Here is a 25,323-nt window from a genome sequence, read left to right on the forward strand (position 1 = left end):
ATTTTTAGATGTCAAGAAAATGGTCTTGCAAAAAGTAACCTTTTGATTTGACTGTCTTATGCTCTCTATAAACATCATTAGGACTTTATATTTCCTTTTTTATTTATCAATACCATTGGAGAGGAGCTAAGATATAGTACTTCACACTTGCAGATAATATTAAAAGATATGATACTTATTGTGATTTTTTAAAAATGTGAATGTTTAATATATTGGAAAATGTTCCAATGAACCAATGATAATGAGATATATAGGAAGGATCTGATTCAGAGAAGAAAAGATGTTTAACTTATTTTGATCAGCTATTTTCCATGATCAGTTGAAAGGCATACATACTCAAGTGACAGTATAATTCCAACTTAAAAACAAAACAAAAAACTCCTCAATCTCTAAGATATTTTTTCCATGAACTTGTTTTTATATTTTGATTATCTGTGTTTCAGTATGGGACAGTTAGTGTAGTATCTAATGTGTCAGATCTGGAGTTAAGACTTGTCTTCTAGAGTTCAAATCTGGCCTCAAAGATACTAGCTGTGTGAACCCTGGACAAATCACTTACCTCTGTTTGCCCCAGTTTTTTGTTGTTGTTTTTTTTTTCACCTTTAAAATCAGCAAAAGAAGGAAATGGCAAACCACTCCAGTATCTCACCTTTGTAATCTGGTTTGTTTTACTGTACTATGCACTTAAAAATATTAAGAGGGTCCATAGATATGACCATACTTCCAGAGGGATCCATAGTATGAAAAAGGTTTAAGAACCTTTGCTTCATAGCAACCTACTCTGAGACCATGCTCACTACTTTCACCATAACTTTAAGATTACCCTTGGCCCCCAAAATACATATTTGTATAACCCTTGTGCTAGAAGACTTCATAATCATATCTTTTTATTAACCTTCATTTGGAATGAAATCAATAGTGTTTACTTGTTCTCTCTAACAATTACAGAAAGTTATACTCTTGTTTCAAAAGTAAATATTGTATAATTATTGAAGTTTCTTATTTAGTACTAAAACTACTTTGGCTACAAGTTTACATGACATGGCTGATAGATGGCTACGATTTTTTTTTTAATATGAAAACATCTTAAATGTTTTACATATAAACTCACTGTTCTATTTCATATTAAAATCTAACCTTCTAAAAATCATTTTATCTTGATGTTATGTATGTACATTTATTATTTCATTTGTCAATTTACCATGGACTTTGACCTTCTGAATAGAACCAAATGTGACAAGGAGACTAACCAAAAAAAGATTGGATGACTACTTAAGTTTTCAAGTGCCCATAATTAGTTTTCTTTTCTCCACAGCATACACACATCCCTAGGCTAATACCTGTCATAACTAGCAACTGTACGTCCAAATCTGTCGCAGTTAGAAGGTGAGCAGTAATGAGTTTTTTCTCTTCATATTAATTGGTGGAATTTAAAAAGTTGTAAGAAACACAAACTTTGCAACGTTCAAAATGTATATAAGATGAAAATTCTGTTTTGTAAGGTAGCTTCCCAGCTTTCTGATTCATGGTTGAATTGCTGTTCACAGTGGTTTTGCTTGAATTGATTTTTTTTAAAGAATCATATCTATGTTGTCTTCTGTACATTTTGAGACCATTTTTAGATTCTGTTATCTAGTTGGGAAATTAATTGCTTGTATTTGTTATGTATTTAGAGGGATGGGGGTGGGGGTAGGAGCACACATACATATACACTAGATTTTCATAAATCTTCTTTTTAATGAGATCTTTTTTTAATAATAGCTTTTTATTTTAAAAATATATGCAAAGATAGTTTTCAACATTCACCCTCGCAAATTCTTGTGTTCCAAATTTTTTCTCCCTCCTTTCTCCCTACCCTGTCCCCTAGACAGCAAGTAATCCAATATATGTTTAAAATGCGCATTTCTTTTATGCATATTTCCACAATTATTCTGTATAAGAAAAATCAGATGAAATCACTTTTAAAAGAAAAAAAATAACTATATGCTAAAAATAAATTATTTTTATTTTTATCAATTATTTATCAATTTATTTATAATTTTATTTATATTTATATATATATTTATATATATTTATAATTTATAATCAATTTATCAATAATTTATCAATTATTATTGATAATCCAGTTTTTGTTTAAATCAAATTGGGTGGTATCTGTGAAAATCTAAATTTGAATCAGTATTGCTTATGTGTTTGTGTGCATCCACCTTCATACTAAAATTCTTCAAATTATAATCTCTTTTTAAAAACAATTTTTAGGCGCTGTTTTGAATTTTTAGATTTGCTTTTACAAGAATGGCAAACACATTCACTAGAAAGGTGAGCATATGACTTGATATTTTTGGTATTTTCTGATAAACTTGATATTTACATTGTTCTGTTTGATTAGAGGCCTAAATGGAACTTTTATCAGTTTTGATTGTGGTATCATTGTTGACACTAATAATAAGAATATTGTATTATAGAACTATCCGTAAGAAAAAATTAAATACTATAAAATCTGATCTCTTTACATGACTTACTGATTTTTCACCAGCAGTGCTCTCATAGACATTTAAAATATATTTAAAGTACAGGGAATGTCAAAGCCATTAGAGAATTCTTTGCATTCTTTATTTAGGGCTTCAGAACCTTAGAATAAAATGTTCAGAAGACTTTGATAAGCATTTTATTGTTGTTTAGTAATTTCTAGTAGTATCTTAACTCTTTTAGATTCCTTTTGGGATTTTCTTGGCAAAGATATTAGAGTGATTTGTTATTTTTTCCTCCAGCTCATGTTACAAATGAGGAAACCAAGACAGATAGGGTCAGGTGACTTGCCCAGGGATCATACAGCTAGTAAGTGTCCGAGATCAGATTAGAACCCAGATCTTTCAACTCCTGGTCTAGTACTCTATCTAGTATGCCACATACATGTCCTACCTCATATGCATAGTTAGTTTGTGGATTGTTACTGTAAGAACAATAGGTTTCAAGAGATGAAATTGGTGGTGGTGGCTTATCTTTTCTTCTCAGAGAGGACTATGACATCAGGGAGATGTTGTCATGCCATGCAAGTGGATTGGATTTAAGTGCTGGGCAGAATCACCAATGTCCCCTTCTCCATCAGAGCCATCTGGGTCCAGTGAGCAGATATAGATTAGGTTGACTGGACATGGCCCTGGATGCAATGGGAGACCTTGGCCTTTTTAGGCTAAGATCTTTTAACATTGTAAGGAGCACCTCTTAAAGCTAAATAGCCTCTGCCATTCTCTCTCTGCATATTTCTATCTCTCTGTTGCTTTTCTCACTAGAAGTCTATTTGTGTGTATACTTTGAGCTAGAAGATCAGTATCAGTAATACCTTTGTGTCACTTGTTATATTGTTGAACTCATGAAGTGGATGAAGGCATAGGTAGCATATTTGTTAGATTTGTGGCTGACAGGAAAGACACTAAGAGGGAAAGCCAGTACTTTGGATAATAGGATCTCAGTTTGTTGCAGGGGGCTGAAGCAAATAAAGTGAAATTTATTAAGGGTTGGTGATAAATTTCTAAATATATTACACAGAATCAGTGATGAGTTCTAGGGAATATCTTTTCTTAATGATACTGACCAACTAATCATATTTAGAAAAGCACAAATGATCTTTAAAGGCCCCTCTGATTTTGTGTCTATTATTTTATTATCCTTTGGACTTTTGAGGACTTTCCCATCTATTATTTAACTGTCATTTTCCATGAGCACCTAAAATTTTCAGTTGTAATGGAATTTTGTTAAAGAATAGTTGGTGACCAGTCAAATTTCCATTATTATTTTTGAGAGTAAATGCTTATCCTTTTAAGATGCATCAAATGAAAAGTTTGATAAATCTTGTTTAGCAAAGGATGGGCAGAGCCTTAATTAAGTTCTTTGCTATTTTTGCATGTTTTATACTAGTAAGCAACTTGGAAAGTCAGGCAGCTTACTTTTTCCTTTTGAGAGACCGATGTAGCCAGGTTTGGAGTTCATTTGAACAAATATGTATTAAATGCCTACCGTGTAAGGAAATCAGCTAGGCTTTAGGAATACAAACAAAAATATAGCAGTTTTTATCTTTAAAGATACTACATTTTGCTAAGATATGGACAGTTGATGCTTTTAATGGAAGAAAAGAGCCTCTGAGTAGCCTTGAGAGAACTTAAGCCCTTGACTAGGTAAAGGGTGAGCTCTGTTATTAAGAGGATTGCCCACAGATATGTTGAGACTGTTTTTTGATCCATCAGTGTTTCCACAAAACATTACATTGACCACAGAAACATGAATTTAAAGTTTGAATGCCTTAAGAATTGAATTTCTTATTTCTCAAGATGCAAGCAATAGAAATAACTTTTAATTGGATATAAATATTTTGAAATTGTTTCTCTGGGCTTACTTGCTCATAAACATATATTTTTTTTAAACAGACACATATCAGTATTAGCAGAAACAATAAAGAAAGGAATACATGATGCTGATTCTGAAGCAAGGATAGAAGCAAGAAAGTAAGTGTTTACTAAATTCCTTCCTAGTAAATACATTTAGATCTTGGTTATGTTAATTCCTTTTGCTAAGGGTTTATTGAATGTGGCTTTTTCAAAGATCAAGCTATAAAATCTAATAGACAATTGCAAAATCTTTATTGGCTGCATGCCACTGCTTATAGTTTAAGAAATTTAAAACCAGTTACATAATGCAAGCATATGTTTTATAAGTAAAGTCTTTTCTTGTTCTAATTAGGTGTTAAAAAGCACCCAAACTGAATTGTTACTCAAATAACTGGGAATAATGTTTCATAAAAGTACTCTGAGAATAACTTTCTATTGGAATAATTTCTGAATCACTATTGAGGATTTTTGGTACAAATGATACTTGGAGATTTTTTGTCCTTTAATATGGAAATAAAGATTTCTATTATTATAGTTGTGGCTTCATCATAGCATAGGATGCTGCCCAAAATATACAGTAATGTTAAGTAAATAGTTAATTTTTCATTTCATTATAAATTTTGAGGAGCAAATCAATTAAAAAATTGAATGAACATCTTTTAATTCTTTATAAATGTATAGTTTCTCAGTCAGCCTTACATTCATTTTAGCAAAGGCAATATACATAGTTTTCATTTTCCAAACATATTTGGCATAATGCTTTTTTTTTTTTTTTTTGGGTAAGGTGTAAAATCTTTTACAGTATGAATGTTTCCTTATAGTTTCTGCTTAAATATGTTTACTTTTCTTTGGTTTCATCCATTAAATGATGTATATGTGATTATAGAATTGTTCTTTTTTTTTCCCCCTTTTTTAAGAGCATTGTATTATGAGTTTACAACACTTAGTACCTGCCACATAGGGAATGAATCAGAACATTCTCAAAATATGCAACTTATCTTGTATCTATGTATCATACTAAATATCATTATAGTAATTATACATGTATCACACTCCTCAGCAACTAACGATCCAGTCACTCAGGGCTTATCTGGATAAGGAACATACATGAAAAAGGAGAGAAAAAGTTTTATTGAGTATAGTATAGACAAAACAGAAAGAACTTAAGTTTGACTGTTTGGTGCTATTATGCAGAGATTTTACTCTGAGCTTTGTTGTTTTTCTAAGCAATTTATAGTTACCGACAGAAGCAGAATTATGTATGTGGTGGTCCAGCTTTAGTGACAACATTCTCAGTTAGGATTTGGAGGAATTTGGAGAATTGTATGTCTTTACTGAAATTTTTTGGATTTTATTTCCAGATGTTATTGGGGTTTCCATAATCACTTCAGTAGAGAAGCAGAACATTTATACCATACATTGGAGTCATCTTATCAAAAAGCTCTGCAGTCACATCTAAAGAACTCAGACAGTATCGTGTCCTTACCTCAGTCTGATCGTTCCTCTTCTAGTTCTCAAGAGAGCCTAAAGTAAGAAAACAGAAGATTGCACTTTTCTGTTTCTTTGGTTTTTTTTGTTTTTTTTGTTTTTTTTTCCCCGTTTGGGAGGGAGAGAGAGAGAAAGAGGGAGAAGGGGGGGAGAGAGAAAGAGAGAGTGGTGGTTTATGAAAGCACAAATAGCTCTAAGTTATCTCAACTTTGAATAATTCAGTAAACATTTAGTATCTATTGTGTTCAGAAGCTATTTTAGGAGCTAATTGAGGATACCAAGAAAGATAAAAAATGTCTTTGTTATTTAGGAATTTACATATATTATATATCATATATATACACTACATATGTAGTATATTTATAATATATATCAAAAACAATTTTAAGCTAATTTAATTTAAGCTAAAGAAGAATGATAAGTGCAGTGAAGATTGTATATACACAAGAGGAATTTGTGATCTGAGGAAGTTCAAAGAAATGGATTTGATCCTGTATCTTACATAAATGTTAAACATAGGTCTTTCTTAATTATTAGCCGTCCACTGTCTGCCAAAAGAAGCCCAACTGGAAGTTCCACATCTCGAGGTAAGAGTAATGTTAAAAAATATTAAGGGGTCCCATGGATTTGTCTTTAATGTGTTGCTTTATTTTCCAAAAACACAGATTATGTAGGAGGCTCTGAATGTATCAAGGATAAAGCCTCTCCCCTGAATTGGCATTGTTGGCATCTAGGCTGGACCCTGTGTCTGTCCTAGGAAGTCTAGACAGATGCCAGTTCTTCTGCATTAGGCTGAGAAATTGCATGTATAAGTGGACCATTCTGTCTTCATGGTCTAGTAATTCCCAAGAAAAGGAAAGTAGTTTTTGCCACTGCCTTGTTCCTCTCCTTTGGGAGAGTTTTTTCCCTTTTCCTATTTCTTTCCCTTTCCCATGACATGCTTCTTTAGGGGGAGATTCTGGTACCTTCTTCTCCACTTGTCCTGTTGTTAGAAAAATGTTTATAAACTTTTGTATGGATTGAGAACTATTTGAGTTGCACATGCATGTTTAGTTATCTTGTAATAAATGCAGTTTTCACATAAGTTTCATGAAGTTGGAATCTTTCTTTTAGTGAAATTCTGCCTGATGTGTCCCCTCTTTTTTTCCTTTCCCCCCATCCCACTTCTTTTTGTGGCTTGTCTTGCCCTTTAGATTGTTAGTTCTATGAGGGCATAATCTGTTTGTTTTTCAAATGTGTATCCTCCACATTTAGCACAGGGCCTGGCACATAGGAGGCATTTAATGAATGTTTTCTCATTGAATTGGGGGAATTCCCCTCTCATCTCCTTCCATTGTTCAAACTGTATACTGGGTTATGAAAAATACCTACTTTTGATGGCATAACTTAAGAAAGAAAGTTATCTGTTTAACCAGTTTCATCCATATCAACTATATAGATTTATGCCTTTTTACCATATAGCTTGCCTTTCTTTGCAGAGCTCTAACTGTAGGCTTACTTATAAGGAGAAGACATTTGTCAGTTATCAGTGAGGGAAGAAATCGGGACCAACAGTAGTACCTGAGTTCAAATCTGGTTTCAGATACTTAACACTTCCTAACTGTGTGACCCTATTTGCCTCAGCAGCAAGAAAGAAATTAGGACCAAATATTTTTTCTTAAATGCTTACTTCTAATTTGTTTTTGTTAGTCCTGTAAATCGAGCCATTTTCCCTTGAAGAAAATTGAAATAAGCTCAGAAAATAGGGTGGTACATAGATGTTGGCAGCAGGAGTGATGTTGAGATTCAAGTGAGCAAAACAATCTTTTTCACTGCCTTCAGATATAGGAAAAGAATAAGCCACCTTGTTTACATATTCAGTCATTCATTCATTTAATCAGTCAATAAGCATTTATTAGGTACTAGGCCCTCTTCTAATTGCTAAGAATATAAAGAAAAGGAAAATTACAAACTTTCCTTTCAAGAATCCTGTTTTAAAGGGGAAACGGAATGCAAAAACTGTACATACAAAATATATAGGTATAAATGGAAGGTAATCTTGGAGGGAATGCATGCTAGCATATTAGGGGGACTGTGGGAGGAAAGAGACTAAGAAAGGCTTCCTACAGGAGGTGCAGTAAACATAATCTATATGTAGAATGATGAAGAGGGGAACCGTTCTAATAAGAAAATACTTTCATTTTGTATGATTAATTATTAACATTGTTTTATATTCAATCATAATCCAAACTAAGATGTTCAAAATGGGAAGAACTTGTTTTAATCAGTTAGGTTAATGATAGTACATGTCAAGAAATATTTTTAAAAATATTTGTATGTGATTATAGTTCTTACTGTTGGATTTATTTTATTCTCTCCCACGTTAAGCTTCTACAGTTAGTACCAAATCTGTTTCAACAACTGGATCCCTGCAGCGGTCTCGAAGTGACATTGATGTGAACGCAGCAGCTAGTGCCAAATCCAAAGTCTCAACAGCTGGCTCTACTCCTTTCAGTTCAGCAGCTGCCTTGCCTCCAGGATCATATGCTTCATTAGGTAGGTGCTAAAAACTTTGCTGATACAAATTATGTTAAAATTTTCCAACATTGTAATTAATTAATCAAGTTAGATATTTTAGTCAGACTTTTAAGAAATCCATAATTGAAGTGAAAACACTGTGAATGGACATTCAGAAAATACCTATTATGTAAATCAATTCACAGATATTTTGACACCAAACAGGGGTGCTTTTCCTTCAGTTATTTAGTTATATATTCAGCCTTCCATGTCTGTCACCAATATTTGAAATAATACCACTACAGACATTTTTGCTGCCACCCACTATTCTGCCAAATGTATGCTTTCTCATTCTTTTGCCCCTTGACTCCATTTCTTCTTGGAGGGAAAGCAACAAAGAAATAATATAAATGAATTGATGATACATTTTGGAAAGAATTATGTTTCTGTAGATATGGGTATTGAACATAATTTTATTTTTTTCTCTGAACAAGCATATCAAAGCATAGTGATCAAAGTGTCCTTCAGAGCAGTAACTTTGTGAAACATCTCACTTGTTGCTAAAACTTCTGACATTCTTGGAATGGTCTTCAAATATGTTTCTGAAAATGACAGTATTCTTTGTGGTGGCATATCATCATTAGCTTCTGAAGTTAGATTTAATTTTTGGAAATGACCACAAGTTATTTGTAGCTAAGGCCAGTGCAGTAATTGTAGTATTTAGTATTTAGGTGGGAAATTCCATTTTGTGGAAGTTAAGTGTTGTTTGTAAAATAGTAGAACTTTTTTTCTTGGATAGCATTAGGAACTGTTCTCAAATGGGCTTCTCATGATATGTATGATAGTAGCTACACGGTTGAAATAAATGTCTAGATTTATGTTAGTGGGACTACTTTAAAAGAGGAAGTAGCCATTGGAATGTGTATGTTCTGATGTTTTTGTTTAAACACACACACACATCCCCCAAAAGCAGTTGTATCATAAATACAAATCAGTTTCATTGGAGAGAAGTGCAAGTGTATTTTTTTCTCAAATATTAAGCTATTAGATTAAGAGGAAGATAAAGACTTTATCCAAAATTTAAAAGAAAATTTTTCCTTTTTTCTAAGAGAAAGTTTTGTATTCACAGGAAAGGGAGGAAAATTATCAGTTGATCCAACAACACTCAAAATTGAACTTTTCTCAATCCCACCTTGATTTCTTTGTAGCTCATGCTCATTTAGTATTCATATGTCCCTTGAATGTTCAAAATCCACCTCTGAAATTAATAATTATTTCTTGTTTTCCCATGACTTAATGTTTGATGCATGATTACTAGATGTCATCACATCAAAATTTCTGCCAGATACTTTTTTTTAAAGTTACTATATGTACCTCATTCCATCTTCCACTTAAGAAAAAATGGTTAAATGAAATGTAGAATCAGTTTTTTTTTTGTTTTTTTTTTTTTAACATAATAGAATGTGTTTGTTTTCTGTTAATAGTTTTTGTTTGACTTGGCACTTTTGTTTTAGTGTGTAAACAAAGTTTGTTCAGAATAATAGAGTTAAACCTGATGCTCCTTTTCCAAACTTCTAGAGTCCAGACACATCAGGGAGGACATGGAGTACATAGGCCTTGAACCAGGTACCATGCTGTACAGCTTTTGCTGCTGTATAATGTAGATTGGAATAGGCATTGCTAAAGCAAGCTTCTTACTTGCTTCTCTGTTCTGTAGGTATAACCTTTTCCCCCCCTTTGCTAGCAATTTCCTTCAAAAAGGGAAGGAAATTCAGAGTGCAGTAGTTGAGCTAAATTTCTTCTCTGGTGTTATGCAGTATATGCAGAGTTGCTTCTTGGATCTTACAATATAGCCAAATCCATTAATTAAATTATATACCAGATTTAGGTGCTTCAGAATTTGCTTTATAGTTCAAAGCTGGTTTACTTTTAAGCTTTATTTAAATGGAATTTTTCACTTTTTTAAAGCAGCTAATTTCTGCCCTTTTTGATGTTACTAACTGTTCCCTGTTATCCCTTCCTTTGTTTTGTTTTGTTTTTTCCTTTTGATTTGCTTAAAGATGGTACTACCACTAAATCTGAGGGTAAGCAGTTTGTGTCTATGACTGAGGTGTGTTACAAGTGTGTATTTCAATCACTTCTCTCTGGTCTTCCTCTCACAACGTGTTACTTAGTGTTCATCTGTACTCACTAGTATCCTGCATGAAATGTTGCTTGCATGTTTTCCTTCCTGTCTTCTTCATTCTACTGCTGCTGGATTTTTGCCCTATTCTTGAAAGTATTATCCTCTTTTGATGTTACACTGTAGGTTGTGGATTCTCCTGTCCTTTGTGGGTCTTAACCCCTGATGTCCCAGATGTATTTTGTTGTTGGGGTTTTTCCCCCCCTGCAGTTTGCTTTTTTAGGGAAAAGGGAGGGATTATTGACTTTGGGGACTATGTGCTAGTTCTTCTTGGCTGCCTCCCTAAGACTTCATTATTCCAAAGTATTTCTTTATCGTTACCTTTATTTCTTGAATTTTGTGTACTTGTGGTCTCTTAATGTTAAATTATTTTATCATTTATAGAATAGAATTTATGTAATCTAAGCAGATGCTATTTTTCTAATGAACTAATTGACTTTTAAATATATATATATAGAGAGAGACATTTTAAGCTTTTAGGAGCATGTTACGTACAAATGACTATTAGTGAGTGTTATTGTATTGGCTTTCTTTTTTATAACCTTTTTTAAAGCTCTGTGAGACCTCAGACTGATTTATATAAAATACTTGATAGAACATTTTCATGAACCATTACTGATCCTTTTTTAAGGAAAAAACCTCCCCCAATTATGGGTGTTTTTTTCTCCAAGGTTTTCAGTAGGAAAAGCAATTAAATAAACTATCTTTAATCTTTTTTTTTGTTTTTATTGACTATCTTTAGTTCTTTTTAAGTATTAGAAGAATTATCTACAAACTAATTGAGGTGTACCTGCTATATAGATAGCAGGGTGTTAAGGGAATATAGAATACCTTTGGCAATGTATAGTCTAAATAAGGAAATGAACAAAATATACAATAGCTAAGTAAGAGTGTAAAGCAATTCTTAAGCACCTAACATGTGTCATAAGTGCTGCAAATTTTCAGAAATGTAGAGATCCATTTTGGGTTAGATCAGTTCAAAAAAAGTAAAAAGCTACCTTTTTAGATGTACTACAGAGTTATTTTTGGCTTTCAGAAAGATGATACATATCAACACATATCTAAATCTGGCTTTATACTCTCATTCTTAGGGAACTTTTTAATGTTATATCTCCTTTTTTTTTTTTTTTTTTTTTTTTTTTACTTCAGACATCTCTATTTCATATTTAGTATTCCTAACTCTTTGAAAAGTTAGCACTTGAAAAAGTTATTCCTTATAATAGACGTCAATATTGATTGGCGCTAGTTGTTTTCAATACTTTATAAGAACTGAGAAACAGTTTAGTTTCTTAGGAGAGTACCTTGTGCCTTAAAAGAATTACAAGAAGATGCTTTTAGTGATAAAGAATAGAAAGATTTTTTTTTTTTTTAACCAGTCAAGGTGAGCTTCCAATCTGTGTTACGAGTGCAAATAGTGTTATCTTGTTCACTAGCAATTTCTAGTTCTAGATCTGCAGGTATTGTGTAGTACTTCTTGTCTCCTTTCAAAGGAGAGGAGCACTATAAGCTAAGTGCTTCTGCTTCTGTATTAGATATTTTAAGTCAAATTAGCACCAAAATAAAAACTTATAACATGTGGATCAGGCGAGGGCATATATAGATGATGTTCTTTTTGAGGATATCCTATATCTTCACCCATTATGACTAAAGGTGGAGTTTTTGCATAGTTTTGAAGCTGGAAATTGAAATTTGTGTTTATCTGCTTTTAGATTTCTTTTTCTACTCTGGGTGTATTTCTCACAATGGAGTTCTCATTGGAAAAAAAGTAAGCTGGTAGGGTGGGAAGAGAAAGTAGAAGGATGTGGGTAGAGAAAATGAGGGAAGGCATTATAGAAATTGCTTTATCCTCTTAAATATCTTACCTTCTCTGTAAATTGGAGTTGTCTTCAATTTTCTGTTGTGTCCTTTCTTTATCTTTAGTAATTTACTTTATCTTTAGTAATTTACTTTGCCCTAAACAACTAGGTAGTATAGTACATAGAGTGCTCATCCTAGAATCAGGGAGGCTTTGTGAGTTTGAATCTGGTCTGAGACACTTATTAACTGTGTGATCCTGGGCAAGTAACTTAACCCTTGCCTCAATTTCCTTGTCTATACAGTGAGCTGGAGAAAGAAATGGAACACTACTCCAGTGTCTTTGTCAGGAAAACCCTAAATGGGATCACGAAATTGGATACAATTGAACATCAATAAAAAACAATTTTAGGACAAGAACTATAAGGAAAGAAACACATCTTTTCCTGTCATTCTGAGAAAAAAAATTACCTGGGGGAATGAAATTGTGAATTTAGAACCTTGATTATAGAATAGGAAATATGGAAAGTAAAGTGCTCTCCAGAGAAGCAAAATCATTTCCACTCGATAAAAATTATTTATGTTGCTTCACAGTTGCTGTTACTTCCCACCTCCACTCCCAATCTGTTATTTGGGGAAATAAATTTTATAGTATTCTTTGTTTAAATAAACAGGCATACTTTAAGGCAGGAGAATACTTTCTTCTTGATAAAATATTTAGCCATTAGTCAAAGACTTGAGCAACAAGTTTGAATCCTCACTTGAACACTGTGAGCTTTCTTCACTATTATAAAACCTGTGGCTTTTCTTGTTTCACTCCTTATGCTTATAGTAATTGATCATTAACCATATAGGATCAAACTGTTTTCTTCATGTTTTCTTCTCATTTCCCACACCATGCCCACCCATCCCACTGTGTTCTTTGGAATTCCTGTTATGTGGTGAGCACATTCCCTTTCATATTATATCTCTTTTATATTCTTTACATCTGTTAACCTTCTCAGGTTGGTCTTCCCTCTCATGACACCACATCTGTTCTTTTGCTTTCCTTTCCAGCACTAACTGTAATTTCTCATACTTGTCTATGCTAACCTGGTTCTAGTGGGGGAATGGGAGTACTCTTTACTCCCCATTGTCACCTTCCCTTTGCTATTAGTCCCGAAACTGATTTCGTTTTTCTCTCTAACATCCATTCAAGAGTTAATCATTTCAGTTCTTCAGTGGCTTCTTATTCTTGATCCTCTTTCTTCCATGTCCTGTTGGCTGCTCTTTTCTGCCAAATCTTAGCCTTGGATTACTCTCAAAACTTTTCTGCTTCCACTCATGAGCTGCTGAGGATAGCTAGAGGAATTCTCACAACAGTAATGACTGCTGACTTCATTACAGATCCATGTTATCCAAACTAAACTGAGCCTTCACTGTTATAGTCTTTTTTAATCCTCTCTAATTGATTCCCTATCTCACTTAAAACTTCTGTCTTTAAGCCCCTTACAGATTCTGTTTCCCCTCCTCCTCCCTTAACCCTCAACAAAGGCTTTTGCCTTCTGCTTTACTGGGGGGAGGGGTGGGGGGAATAACCCTTGAACAAGAGCATCTTCTCCCTCTCCCATTTTCTTCATTTTGGAACCCCTTGATATCATCTCCCAATCTCTCCTCCTTTCCTCTGGGCTGGGATAGTTGAGGTAGCTTTTCTCTTTGCTAAGCCAAACTCCTTTACATGTGTACTTTACCGTGAAATTATAGTCTGTCATCTCGCCTTTCCCTTGAATCTGTAACTTCTTTCTTATCAAGTGATTAATCTTTTTGCTGCTTTCAAGCATGGCTATGACTTTCCCGTCTCTTCCTCTCTCCTCTCCCAGAATCCTCGGAAAAAGTTGAGTCCTTTATCTGTCTGTCATTAACAACCATTTTCAATTTAACTTTTGGCCTCATCATTCAACTGAATTTACTTACTCCTGAATTACCAGCAATCTCCTGATTAACAAATTGGTTAATACTTTCTTAGTCCTAGCTCTCTTTGAACTATCTTCTGCATTGATTACTATTAACAACATTTTCCTCTTGGATACCCTTTCTTCTCTGAGTTTTTGTGATAACTCAACCCAGATAAACTAACTGCCCCCTTTTCAGTCCTTCTTGCTGATTCACTGTCCATATGTACCCCCTAACTTTGAGTGTTACCCTTACTTTTGTTTTGGACTCCCTTCTCTTCTATACTTTAGGTGTCTCATGTATTTAACTCTCATGTTTATGATTTACAGATCTATATATTCAAGCTGTTTTTTCCTAAAGTTTTGGTCCTGAATCACTAGTTGTCTTTTTGTGCACATTGAATTGGATGTTCTGCAGACATCTTGAACTCAATATTACTAAAATACAGTTTCCTATTTTTCTTCCTAAATCTTCCGATTTTCCATTTTTCACTATATCTTTTGAATTCTTCACTTTCTTTCCCCCTGCAAATTTAGTCATTTGGCATATATTTCCATTTCTACCTCCACTACTTGTTTCCCATCTAACAACCCCTTTTCTTCTCTGATACAGCTACCATTTTAGTTCAAGATCTTACCACTGCTTATTTAAATTATTATAGTAGCCTCCTAATGGTCTCCCCACCTCAACTATCTCACCACTCCATTCTATTTTCTATATCGCTGCCAAAGTAATTTTCCTCAAATATGGCTTTGTCTTAATCTACCCAAAATGCAGTAGTTTCCTCTGGTCTGTAGGATAAATGTAAAGTTTTCTATTGAGCTTTTAAAATACCAAACAATCCAAACTTAACCTACTTTTCTAAGTTCTTTGACTATTACTCCCCTTTCTGAGCTTTGTAGTCTACCAAACTGCCCTTCTCTGTTCCTTGCTTATGACCTCGTACTTATTATGTTAATTTGTTCTGACTCCCCTGTAATCTTTGAATCGGTTTCCTAACTATTACCACCTCACCAATTCACTCTGTACCCTTAAGGTGCAGCTCAGAGACTATCTTCAGTATCAAGTCTTTCCTGATACCCTAACTGATTATGCCCTTCTTCCCATGGTATTTTGTATTTAAGAATTCTATGTGTGTATTTCTGTGAATGTGTTAACTTTCTGTTTATGGGACATATACTTTTATTTATTTGTTTGTTTGTTTGTTTTTTAAGATTAATTTTATAATTATAATTTTTTTTTTGACAGTACATATGTATGGGTAATTTTTTTTTTTTTTTTTTTTTTTTTTTACAACCTTATCCCTTGTACTCCCTTCTGTTCCGAGTTTTTCCCCTCCCTCCCTCTATTCCCTCCTCTAGATGACAGGCAATCCCATACATGTTAAATGTTACTGTATATCCTAGATACAATATATGTGTGTAAAACCAAATTCCTTGGTGCACGATAAGAAATGGTTTCAAAGGTATAAGTAACCTGGGTAAAAAGACAATGGTGCAAACAGTTTACACTCAATTGATCAACTGGAACTGAATTAGATCTTCTTTATGTTGAAAATATCCACTTCAATCAGAATATATCTTCATACAATATCGTTGTTGAAGTGTATAGTGATCTCCTGGTTCTGCTCATTTCACTCAGCATCAGTTCAGGGACATATACTTTTATTTGTGTTTCTTTCTGTTCCATTAAAATACAAAACTTATGAGTAGGGATCATTTTATTATTTGAATTTGTATTCTCAGTATCTAACACAGTTCCTGGAATACAATAAATGCATAATAAATACTTGATTAATTAGATAGGTAATGTAGCAGATTAAACAATGGTTCTGGAATCAAAAACACCTGAATTCAAATTCAGCCTCTAACACTAACCCTAGGCAAGTCACTTAATCTCTTTTGCCTCACTTTTTTTATTTGTAAAATGGGAATAATAATAACACTTACCTCCCAAAATTGTTGTTAGGAACAAGTGGAATAATAATTGTAAAGTATTTAGCACTGTGGCTGGCACATAGTAAGTGCTAAATAAATATTCACAATTATTATCATCATCATTATTAAGAAAAATATTTTAGGTAATATTCAGTTTATACAAAAAGGCCTGAGATGTATACTTATACCTGGAGTGTTAAAATACCCGGTGGTGCTATTTATTTTCATTCTAGTGAATTTCCACATTGCTTACAGTCTTTTATTATCAGATTACTTAGAATAGTCTCTAAAGAAAATCTAAACATGGTAAATAGGCAGGTTAGGTGAAAAAATTTGGTTCCTTTGAGCAAGTTCATGCATGTTTTATAATAATGATTTTTTTTTACCCTAATCTGTATGAAGTATTCTTTTCTCTTAATTAAGAAAAAAAAAAGTAGCTGGGGGAAAAAATTATGGACCCCAAAAACTGGTCATACTCTCAGGTTCAGGCTCTAATCCAGTCTAAAACTTGCAGCAGAAAAGCCAAAGCAAGAATCCTAGATCAAGGTGATGTAATGCCGGAGAAACTGAGGCAAGATAGAGATTAGAGAGTATTTAATATTTTATTTGAAAGGGAGAGATTTACTGGGACCAAATGAATCCATTGTTTGGTCCCAGGGCTGAATGAGACTATCGTCTCCAAGAATACAGCCAACAATGTGAGTTCTCAATGACATATATACACGTGGCTCAGACATAGGGGGTAGACTGAGGCAGGGGTGGAGTCAGGATGCTGAGAGCGGAATGGGGCTCTGACAGATTGGACTCTGGAGATAGGGATGACATAATGGGGGGAGGCACCCCAGAGATGGGGAGATCCATCCCAGAGATGGGGAGAGGCATTCTGGTATTCTAAAATATAAGATCTTTTATCCTTCCCAAATATTCTGATGATTAAGAGGGAGGGGTGGTTTTGCAGGATTGAGCAGAACAATTATAAACTGAGGCAGAACAATTAGGGAAACTGAGTCAGGATAATTAAAGAGAACTGTAGCACAACAGAGAAACCTACAATTCTGCTACTAAGAAACAGCTGGTTTATAGTGGCTGAGTATAAGAGCAGTTTTCTGAAACTCACAGCAGAGCAAATCCAGAAGTCTGCTGCTTAGGTCCCAAACCAGCCTGAAACTATCAGAGCTCAGACTTGAGGATTCAGACTTTGTCTTAGAACAATCCAATTTAGGAGTATTTAAGGTCATGCATAATACAATATTCAATAACCGATGAAGACAGCACTCCAGCACTCAGACCAGCTGGGTGTCTTTGAGAAGTGCTTTAAAGTTTAAAGTTAAGAAAAATGATCAAACAAAAAAATAATCCAAGCATAAATTGCTATTATGGTGGCTGGGATACTCAAGACACAAATCCAGAAGAAAAGAATATCTACAAGGAAAGTCTAAAATAAAACACAACTTGGACACAAATTGTTATAATTTCTCTAAGAGATAAAACAAGATTTTTTTTTCAGTTTAATATATTTTTATAGATGAAATGAAAACTCTAGAGGAAAGTACTGGAAAAGAAATAAAAACTATGAAAGAAAGAATTGGAAAATTGAAGTTACAGCTTGGCACAGAGGTATAAAACCTAAAACCATGGCCAAACAATAAACTCTCTAGAAATTATTGTGCTTTAAGTAGAAGCCAGTGACTTCATAAGCATCAGGAAATATAATCGAAATCTTGGGGCAGGGAAAAGGGGAATATATTTTATAGCAAAAACAATAAATCTGAGATGGTTTTAATTAAATTTAAGTCATATTAAGATACAGTCAAAAACCTGCTTTTACTATACTGTTTATTATTCTTGGTAAAGCCACATAACTAAAACTTGTAGTTGGTAGTCCTATCTGCAAATGCAAAGAAGGAACTAAATTTCACTATTGTGATAAGCTGTACTCTTTAGTGAATTTTTTAAACACTAAACAGATTTCTCCAGGGTTAAAATTTTCATTAAAAAGAAAATGAAAAGGTAGGGAAGTTGATCTTTATAGAGACAGAAACCAGGATACTTTAGGAGAATATGATTCTTTGGAAGGTTTCAGAGCTCTAAAGCTGTTGTCAAACCTCTTTGAAACTAAATTGATAAATAGTATTCTTCCTAGACTCTCTTAAAACTATCAGAAAAGCACAAGGGATTATACAAAATACACATGTGATTTCTGCTTCTGAGATAATCAGGAGTAATACCTCATTATTTATTTCACAAACATTGCTTAAACACATTCTTTGTATGTTCAAGGCACTCTGTTGGGATATAAAGACAAAAAGCTCCTCCTTTAAGAAGTTTAACAAGTTTCAGGAGAGACAAGAGTGTTTTTGACCAGAAGCCTAGTTTTGGAGGAGCCTTTGAGCTGGGCTTTGAAGGAAACAGAGTTCTTTAAGCCAAAAGTGATGAGGGGGATGGAATTCCAGATTCATGAGCCACCTGAGGCCAAGGTATATCTGAAATGCAATAACACATTAAAGAAATGTGGTAAGGTAGAACAGTATCATGATACTCCAGGTTTATTTGAGTCCCTTTATTTTTCATTAGCTAGATATACTTATTCCAATTTGTAATTTGCAGAATTTGAAACTTAGAATTTGTAAAGGAATATAAAGCAAGAGTAAGGGAATTATCCATTTTTATTATATTGGAAATGTCCCATATGAATTACAGCTTACATCATGTTGTCTTTTCTTCATGAAGGTTAAAAACTGTAATAATCTTGGCTTAAGATACTGATAACCTGACCTAAACTAATAGATCTGTTAATCTCTATGCTGGATTGGGCTTTTGGCTTTATTCCATTTGATTTATGGGGCAAGTACCAGGAGGTGATATCTCTCTATACATGCCTGCAGTTGTAAAAAGCAAAAGTAGCTTTAAAATATTTTAGCAACAATGTCCTTAAGATATATAATTAGATAATTATTTTATAAAAGTTGATAATCTCGTTGCCAATCCTCTCTGCACATACATCTGGTTCATTATATCAGAAAGATTTTTTTTTCTGCCAAATATACTTGTCTTTTCCTATACTATTTTGCACCGTCCCTTCATTCTCCTTTCCTCTCTCATGCCTCCCAAGCCTTATCAATATAAAACTAAATAATTATTTGCTATAGTTAATGAATAAAGTTTTTGTTTCCTGTTAATTTTTCAAAATAAATAATTAGAACATTGTTTCTCTTTGTGCCCTTCACCACTGATTTTCTGAGTGTCTATCTTTTCTTTAGCTCTATATATCTTCAAAAATTCTCTTCCCTCAAAGGTCCCAGCAAATGATTGTTTTATTTTAAAAAATAACAGTGTGAAAAATGCACAAGTTTTCAGTTTCCACTTAATGTTTCTCTTTCCCTTCTCTCCCCACACTTATTTTCTTTTAAATCTTCATTATTGCACTTTTTTCCTTTTATGCTTTCATTTTCTATGTGCTAAGAAGTGTATTATTTTTTAAATTATTTTTAGTATTTTAATGGCAAAAAAATTGATTTAAAGACACTTTGACAGTTATTTTTTTAAATGCTCTTATTTTTAATTGTACAGTTTGTGTTTACATCTACCCTTAAAAATTAAATTAAATGAAGCCATGCATAAAGAAAAATTTGATCTCATTCAAATAGTTAGCTTATCTTGCAGGCATTTTAAAATTTCTAATCATTTAAATCAGAAATATTTCAGCTTCTTAATTTTCCCAAGGAAGTGCAGATTGCTTTGTTATAGTTAAGGTAGTCATTGTCTAGAAAATCTTTTCTATTAATGTTGAACACACAATTAATTTTTAGAATTTGTTTCTCCAGGCATCTGACACCTTATTTATCTTGTTATTCATCCTAAAAGCTTATGGAAATTCTAAAAATAGATTTATGTTGAATTCAGTGAAATCTTTATTTTCAAGGGTAATGTGCATTCATGTTGATGGGCTAGATAAGGATGGATTCTTTTTTCTACTTTTCTTCCTATTGCACCTTTCTTATTGAATCTGGCATAGCTAAGTTTCCTAGAATATGAAATCATGATAAAAGATAATTATAAATATTACTTTAAATTTTATGGAAAACATTTCATCATATTAAAATTTTCTCAGAGATATTGGGCCAGATTTGTTGGATGGATTTGACATGGTTTTGTATCTTGGATAATTCTTAGGTTTGTGTTTTCAATAAGAGACTTATGTTTTGTAGTAAAAAATCACTTTACAAATTAGCTATAGGTCATGCATTTGTAGCTACATTCAGAAGACTGCGTGTGCTTCAAATACCTCATGTTGTATACAATGAAGGATTCCATCTCCCCCTACACAGTCATATTTTACCCCATGATTTATTTGGGTAGTGACTAGTGCCTATGTTTCAATTTGCTTTAACCTGTTTAGGACATTTATTTTAAATATGAAATAGAGGTTTCATTCCTCTTAACTCTTTCAGGCCGGATACGCACGCGACGCCAGAGCTCTGGGAGTGCAGTCAGTGTCACCACCACCCCTGATAACCGTGGCCGAAGCAGAGCTAAAGTGGTTTCACAGTCCCAGCGTAAGAAATGTTTTTTATTTTCCTCATATTCATAGTTTGATATTGACCATCCATTATAGATTGAGGCAGGTTGATATCCTTTTAGCCATAATTAGATATATCAAGCAATCATTAATATAAAGGCTATAAGTTGGTTTAAAAGAAAGAATTGCAGTATTGCAACTTTATATTTCTGTAAAGAAATCTTATCCTAAGCACTCCCTTTTGTTTCTTGTCACAGTTTTCAGGCCTGATCCCAAACCTCCTAGATTAATAATTATTTATGATTTTCTATTTTGGTAGGCATATTGTATGATATGATTAAAAATACTTTTATAAGTTATTCTTTTTTATTCTTTTCTGTTTAAATCTATATGTATTGATCATAAGTAAATGCAATAAGCATTCTTATATGTGTATATATATCTCCTTTTCTCACCTTTGCCCCCTGCTCCTCCTACCTTTCTCACTAGCCTGGCCTCCTGCTTTGCTTAGCATCAACCTCCCTTGGTTTTCATTGTTGCTTCTCTGTTTATGTCAAGCATGGGTGATTTAAGTCAGCATTTGAGCCTGGGAAGCAGATGAGGTCCAAAGTAATTTTTAGATACATGTAGAATCTGTCTGTGTGCATTTGCATCCGTGTCCTAGATGTAAATACTAATAATTTGTTTGTTTCTTTGTTTGTAGCCTGAATAGGTTATTCTAGAGGTATCTTTGTAATACAATAAACTTGAAATCAGAAGGACTTGACTCCAAATCCTGCTGTAAACATTTAATTAACTATATGAATCCAGGCAAGTCATTGTACCTCTCTTAGTCTCAGGTTCCTTGACTTTTTTTGTTGCTTAGTGTCTTCATTTGTGTGCAACTCTTCTTGACTGTATTTGAGATTTTCATGGCAAAGATCCTGGAATAATTTGTCTTTTCCTTCTCTAATTGATTTTATAGATGAAGAAACTGAGACAAGCAAGGTTAAATGACTTGCCCAAACAGCAAGTACATTTTTGAGGCTAGATTTGAATGCAGGGCTTCCTAAACTCCAGGTCTAGTATTCTATTCTAGTATACTATTCCATCCAGCTGCCCTTTCCTTATCTTTAGCATAGACATAATAATAGCATCTCACAGGATGGATGATTCAAATAAGATGTAATTGCTAGATGATGATGATGATGATGATGATGATGATGATGATGATGATGATGACGACGACGACGACGACGACGACGACAGTATTCTAATCAAAATAGGGAGCAGAGTAAAATAAATTTTAAGATTTTTTCCATGTCTTTAGAAACAGGTAAAGTCAATTGAGAGGCTGCTAATGGTTATGCCATGTGATGACTCTGTGGAGCAAAGATTTTCTGAACCTTGAAAAACTGAAAAGTTTTTATTTATATGGGTCATCTTTCAAGCCAAGATGTTAATCATTTGATCTAGGAAACTTTGCACTTAACTCTTCATCAGAATTAAATAGCACAGTATATCTCCCATTCCCCATGTGTCTCCTTCTCCTCCCCCTCCCTCCCATTTATACCAATTACCTCTTAGAATTCTGTCAGTGAGAGCTCCCTGTACTCAAGAGTCTCTTGGGTCCTTCTCATTAGAAATGATGTGGGATTTAAACATGATACTGTGTTTTTATAGTAGTGATTAATTTTTGAAGATTGAGGGAGTTATAGTAGAAAATTCACAAACATCTATTAACAGCTAAAGACCTCAATAAGACTACTTTGCTAAATGTGTTTGTAAATAAAGACTTTGGTGTTGTACCTAACAAATGCTGCATGGTGACCTTCTGTATCGTCTTATTGTCTTTTAATCCACTTTTTGCCTGTCCCTTGGTCTGCTCTCATAATCAAGGATCCAGATCTGCTAATCCTGCTGGTGGTAAGACATTTCTCTTGTTGCTTTTATGTGTCCTTGCCCTCCCAAATCCTTTGCATAATAGCCATGCATCCCTAGTGCCTTATATGATCTCTCTGCCTCCTCCCCCACCCCCCTTCTCTCTCAGTATTTCTTAGTTTTCCAGTGTATTTGAATTTGCAGTGGAAAATGACACTTGGAACTCAAAAAGATAACTGTTTGATAATGAGATAGACTTTCATAATATTTTTTATTCTTTGTAATGAAATTAAATTATAAAATGTATCAGTGTTTAAGATTATTAATTTTGATAATAAGTACCAGAAATAATTTACTTGTGTGATAGATAGTACTAGTTTCCGGCAGAGAGAAATTTCTTTTCTTCTTTTTTTCTTTTTTTTTTTTTTTTTTTTTTTTTTTTTTTTTTTTTTGGTTTGCTTTAACTCTGTCTTATCATGCCAGAATCATGAAATCAGAAGTTTCTTGCCTCTTTTACCTAGGAATATGTTGGCTGCAAAAGTAAAATAATTTTTAAACTTCCATATTAATATGTCTCTTGAAGTTTCCTCACTATTTCCTTTATAATAAACAGTATTATGAAAAATATTGGGTTTTAAAACAGGCAAATTACTCAACTTTTGTTTTGCTGTAGTAGCAGCCATTTTATACTGTGCAGAACTATTGTAGACATTGGGTTAACTTACTGAAAATGGAAAAATGAAACTTTTATAGATGACCTAACCCCATATGGTGTTCAAACTACCTTCATAAGTCATTGTTGGTTATTCATTTACTTAAAGTATTTCTATCTTGTTTTATTTTTTAGCTGGTAGCCGATCAAGCTCCCCAGGAAAACTGTTAGGAAGTTCTTATGGTGGACTCACAGGAGGATCTGCCAGAGGTACACCTGTGCCCTCATCCTCAGATAAACGAAGCAAGATTCCAAGGAGTCAGGGATGTAGTCGAGAAACAAGTCCTAGCCGTTTGGGTGGACAAGGTAAGAGTTTTCAGAAGTTATCTGATCACTATTCTTCACAAAGTAAGACTGCCAACCTTGGTTAAAGACATCCTTCTCCCCCTCCCCCCATTTTTTCTTTTCTGAAAACAAAATACTTTGTTAAAAAGATTACTTTTATTTGATGTCAATGAAAGATATTTGCATTAAATCCTGAGCTAAATAATGCTTGAGTCCTATTTTTTTAGGTTATTTCAACATTTCCATTCTTTTGTAGTTTAAATAATGTATGCTGACCAAGGCAAAAGAATGTACCAGTCTAGTGATATAATTTCATGTTTTATCTTTCCTTTTCAAAGAATTTGACTTTTTAGTTCTTTTCAGACTTTATGAACTTTAAATTTGTTTAACATAAAACAAAATTTGTATTCTCTGCAGCAAGTTTTGTAAATTGCAGAAATATTTGGTTTTAGTCTTTCTTTAAACCCTGTAGCATAAATTTTTTAAAAATCTTTGACCATCAGATATGGAAAACAATCAGTTGGGTGTTCTATTAAGACAGAATATTCCTCCAGTTGCAAATGTAGTATGGCATATTTTTGCTGTAAGTCTCTTTGACGTTGAATAGTCTCCTTTTGTTGTTTATAGACTTAAGAATTACCTAAGAAGGGGCAGCTAGGTGGCGAAGTGGATAGAGCACCAGGCCTGAATTCAGGAGGACCCGAGTTCAAATGTGGTCTCAGACACTTAACACTTCCTAGCTGTGTGATCCTGGGCAAGTCACTTAACCCCAGCCTCAAGGGAAAAAAAAGAATTACCTAAGAAGAAGCTGTTATATTATAGTTTGTCAAATTGCTTACTTTCACAAAAGTCTGGATACTTTGTATAGAATGTCTTATGAAATTGTTATATCAGGTCTCATTCTTTTTCTTGTATGCATAGATATACTTCCAATGTTAAAGCCTAATTTTTTAATTAGAATACTTAATTTATAAGTTTTTTTCCCTACCCATTCTTCACTAGAAGTTAGTTGGAATTAACATTTAAGCTGCAATTTAAAAATTACAAGGCACTAAAAATACCAAGTAAAAAATGTAGTTTGTCAAGCAGCTCTTTAGTCTAAACAGTGTCAATCAACTGTGTTGACTGTTTTAAAATGTTGTTTGGGTGTTTATGTCAATATAATTTGGGAGAAACTATAGCAGGAATTATAATTGTATATATTTATATTTCAAATCTGAAGCTATTTTAAAATTCAATATAGCTTTTTTCACATCTGGTCTTTTTAAGTGCTTCAGATTTTGAAGACTTTTCTTTTTATTATTATTATTTAATTTTTTCCCTAGAACTTTAATTTTTTTTATTATAGCTTTTTATTTACAAGATATATGCAAAGGTAATTTTTCAGCACTGACAATTGCAAAACCTTTTGTTCCAATTTTTCCCTTCCTTCCCCCCTCCCCCCCACTATCTGTTTTCATCAAGGTAAAGTGAGTATTTCAGGCCTCAGAGATCTTTTCTACAGTTAATTGATGTGAAGTTTAAAGATTAGTTTGATAAGGTTTCTTGTTTAATTTTTTAAAATTTCTTTCAGTGATTTGAATTAATTTAATTTATATTTAAACCTTTGATGTTCTCATTTTTTTATTTTAACTGAATAAATCCAGACATCTTGAAAATGATGAGAGATAGGAAAGGGGGAACCCCGTTGGTCGGCGCAAAGATAGTAAGATAGTCCCATAAGGCGCAGTGTC

General features: G+C 33.4%; 1 protein-coding gene across 13 annotated transcripts in view; it reads left to right on the plus strand.

Annotated features, from left to right (window-relative positions):
- CLASP1 (cytoplasmic linker associated protein 1) overlaps positions 1-25,323 on the plus strand; it is a 315,917-nt gene that overhangs the window by 200,940 nt on the left and 89,654 nt on the right. For 4 of the 13 annotated variants that reach the window (XM_074301768.1, XM_074301767.1, XM_074301769.1 and 1 more), the window contains exons 14-23: positions 1,316-1,386; positions 2,260-2,319; positions 4,425-4,502; positions 5,747-5,914; positions 6,411-6,460; positions 8,241-8,408; positions 9,948-9,995; positions 20,666-20,770; positions 22,612-22,638; positions 23,441-23,611. In XM_074301768.1, coding sequence (XP_074157869.1) covers positions 1,316-1,386; positions 2,260-2,319; positions 4,425-4,502; positions 5,747-5,914; positions 6,411-6,460; positions 8,241-8,408; positions 9,948-9,995; positions 20,666-20,770; positions 22,612-22,638; positions 23,441-23,611 — 946 coding nt within the window. Of the gene's footprint in view, positions 1-1,315; positions 1,387-2,259; positions 2,320-4,424; positions 4,503-5,746; positions 5,915-6,410; positions 6,461-8,240; positions 8,409-9,947; positions 9,996-10,429; positions 10,454-20,665; positions 20,771-22,611; positions 22,639-23,440; positions 23,612-25,323 lie in introns of all 13 variants that reach the window. The other 9 variants (XM_074301779.1, XM_074301771.1, XM_074301774.1 and 6 more) reach the window with 4 other exon arrangements.

This window comes from Sminthopsis crassicaudata, chromosome 3 (genome assembly GCF_048593235.1).
Source record: "Sminthopsis crassicaudata isolate SCR6 chromosome 3, ASM4859323v1, whole genome shotgun sequence".
NCBI lineage: Eukaryota > Metazoa > Chordata > Mammalia > Dasyuromorphia > Dasyuridae > Sminthopsis > Sminthopsis crassicaudata.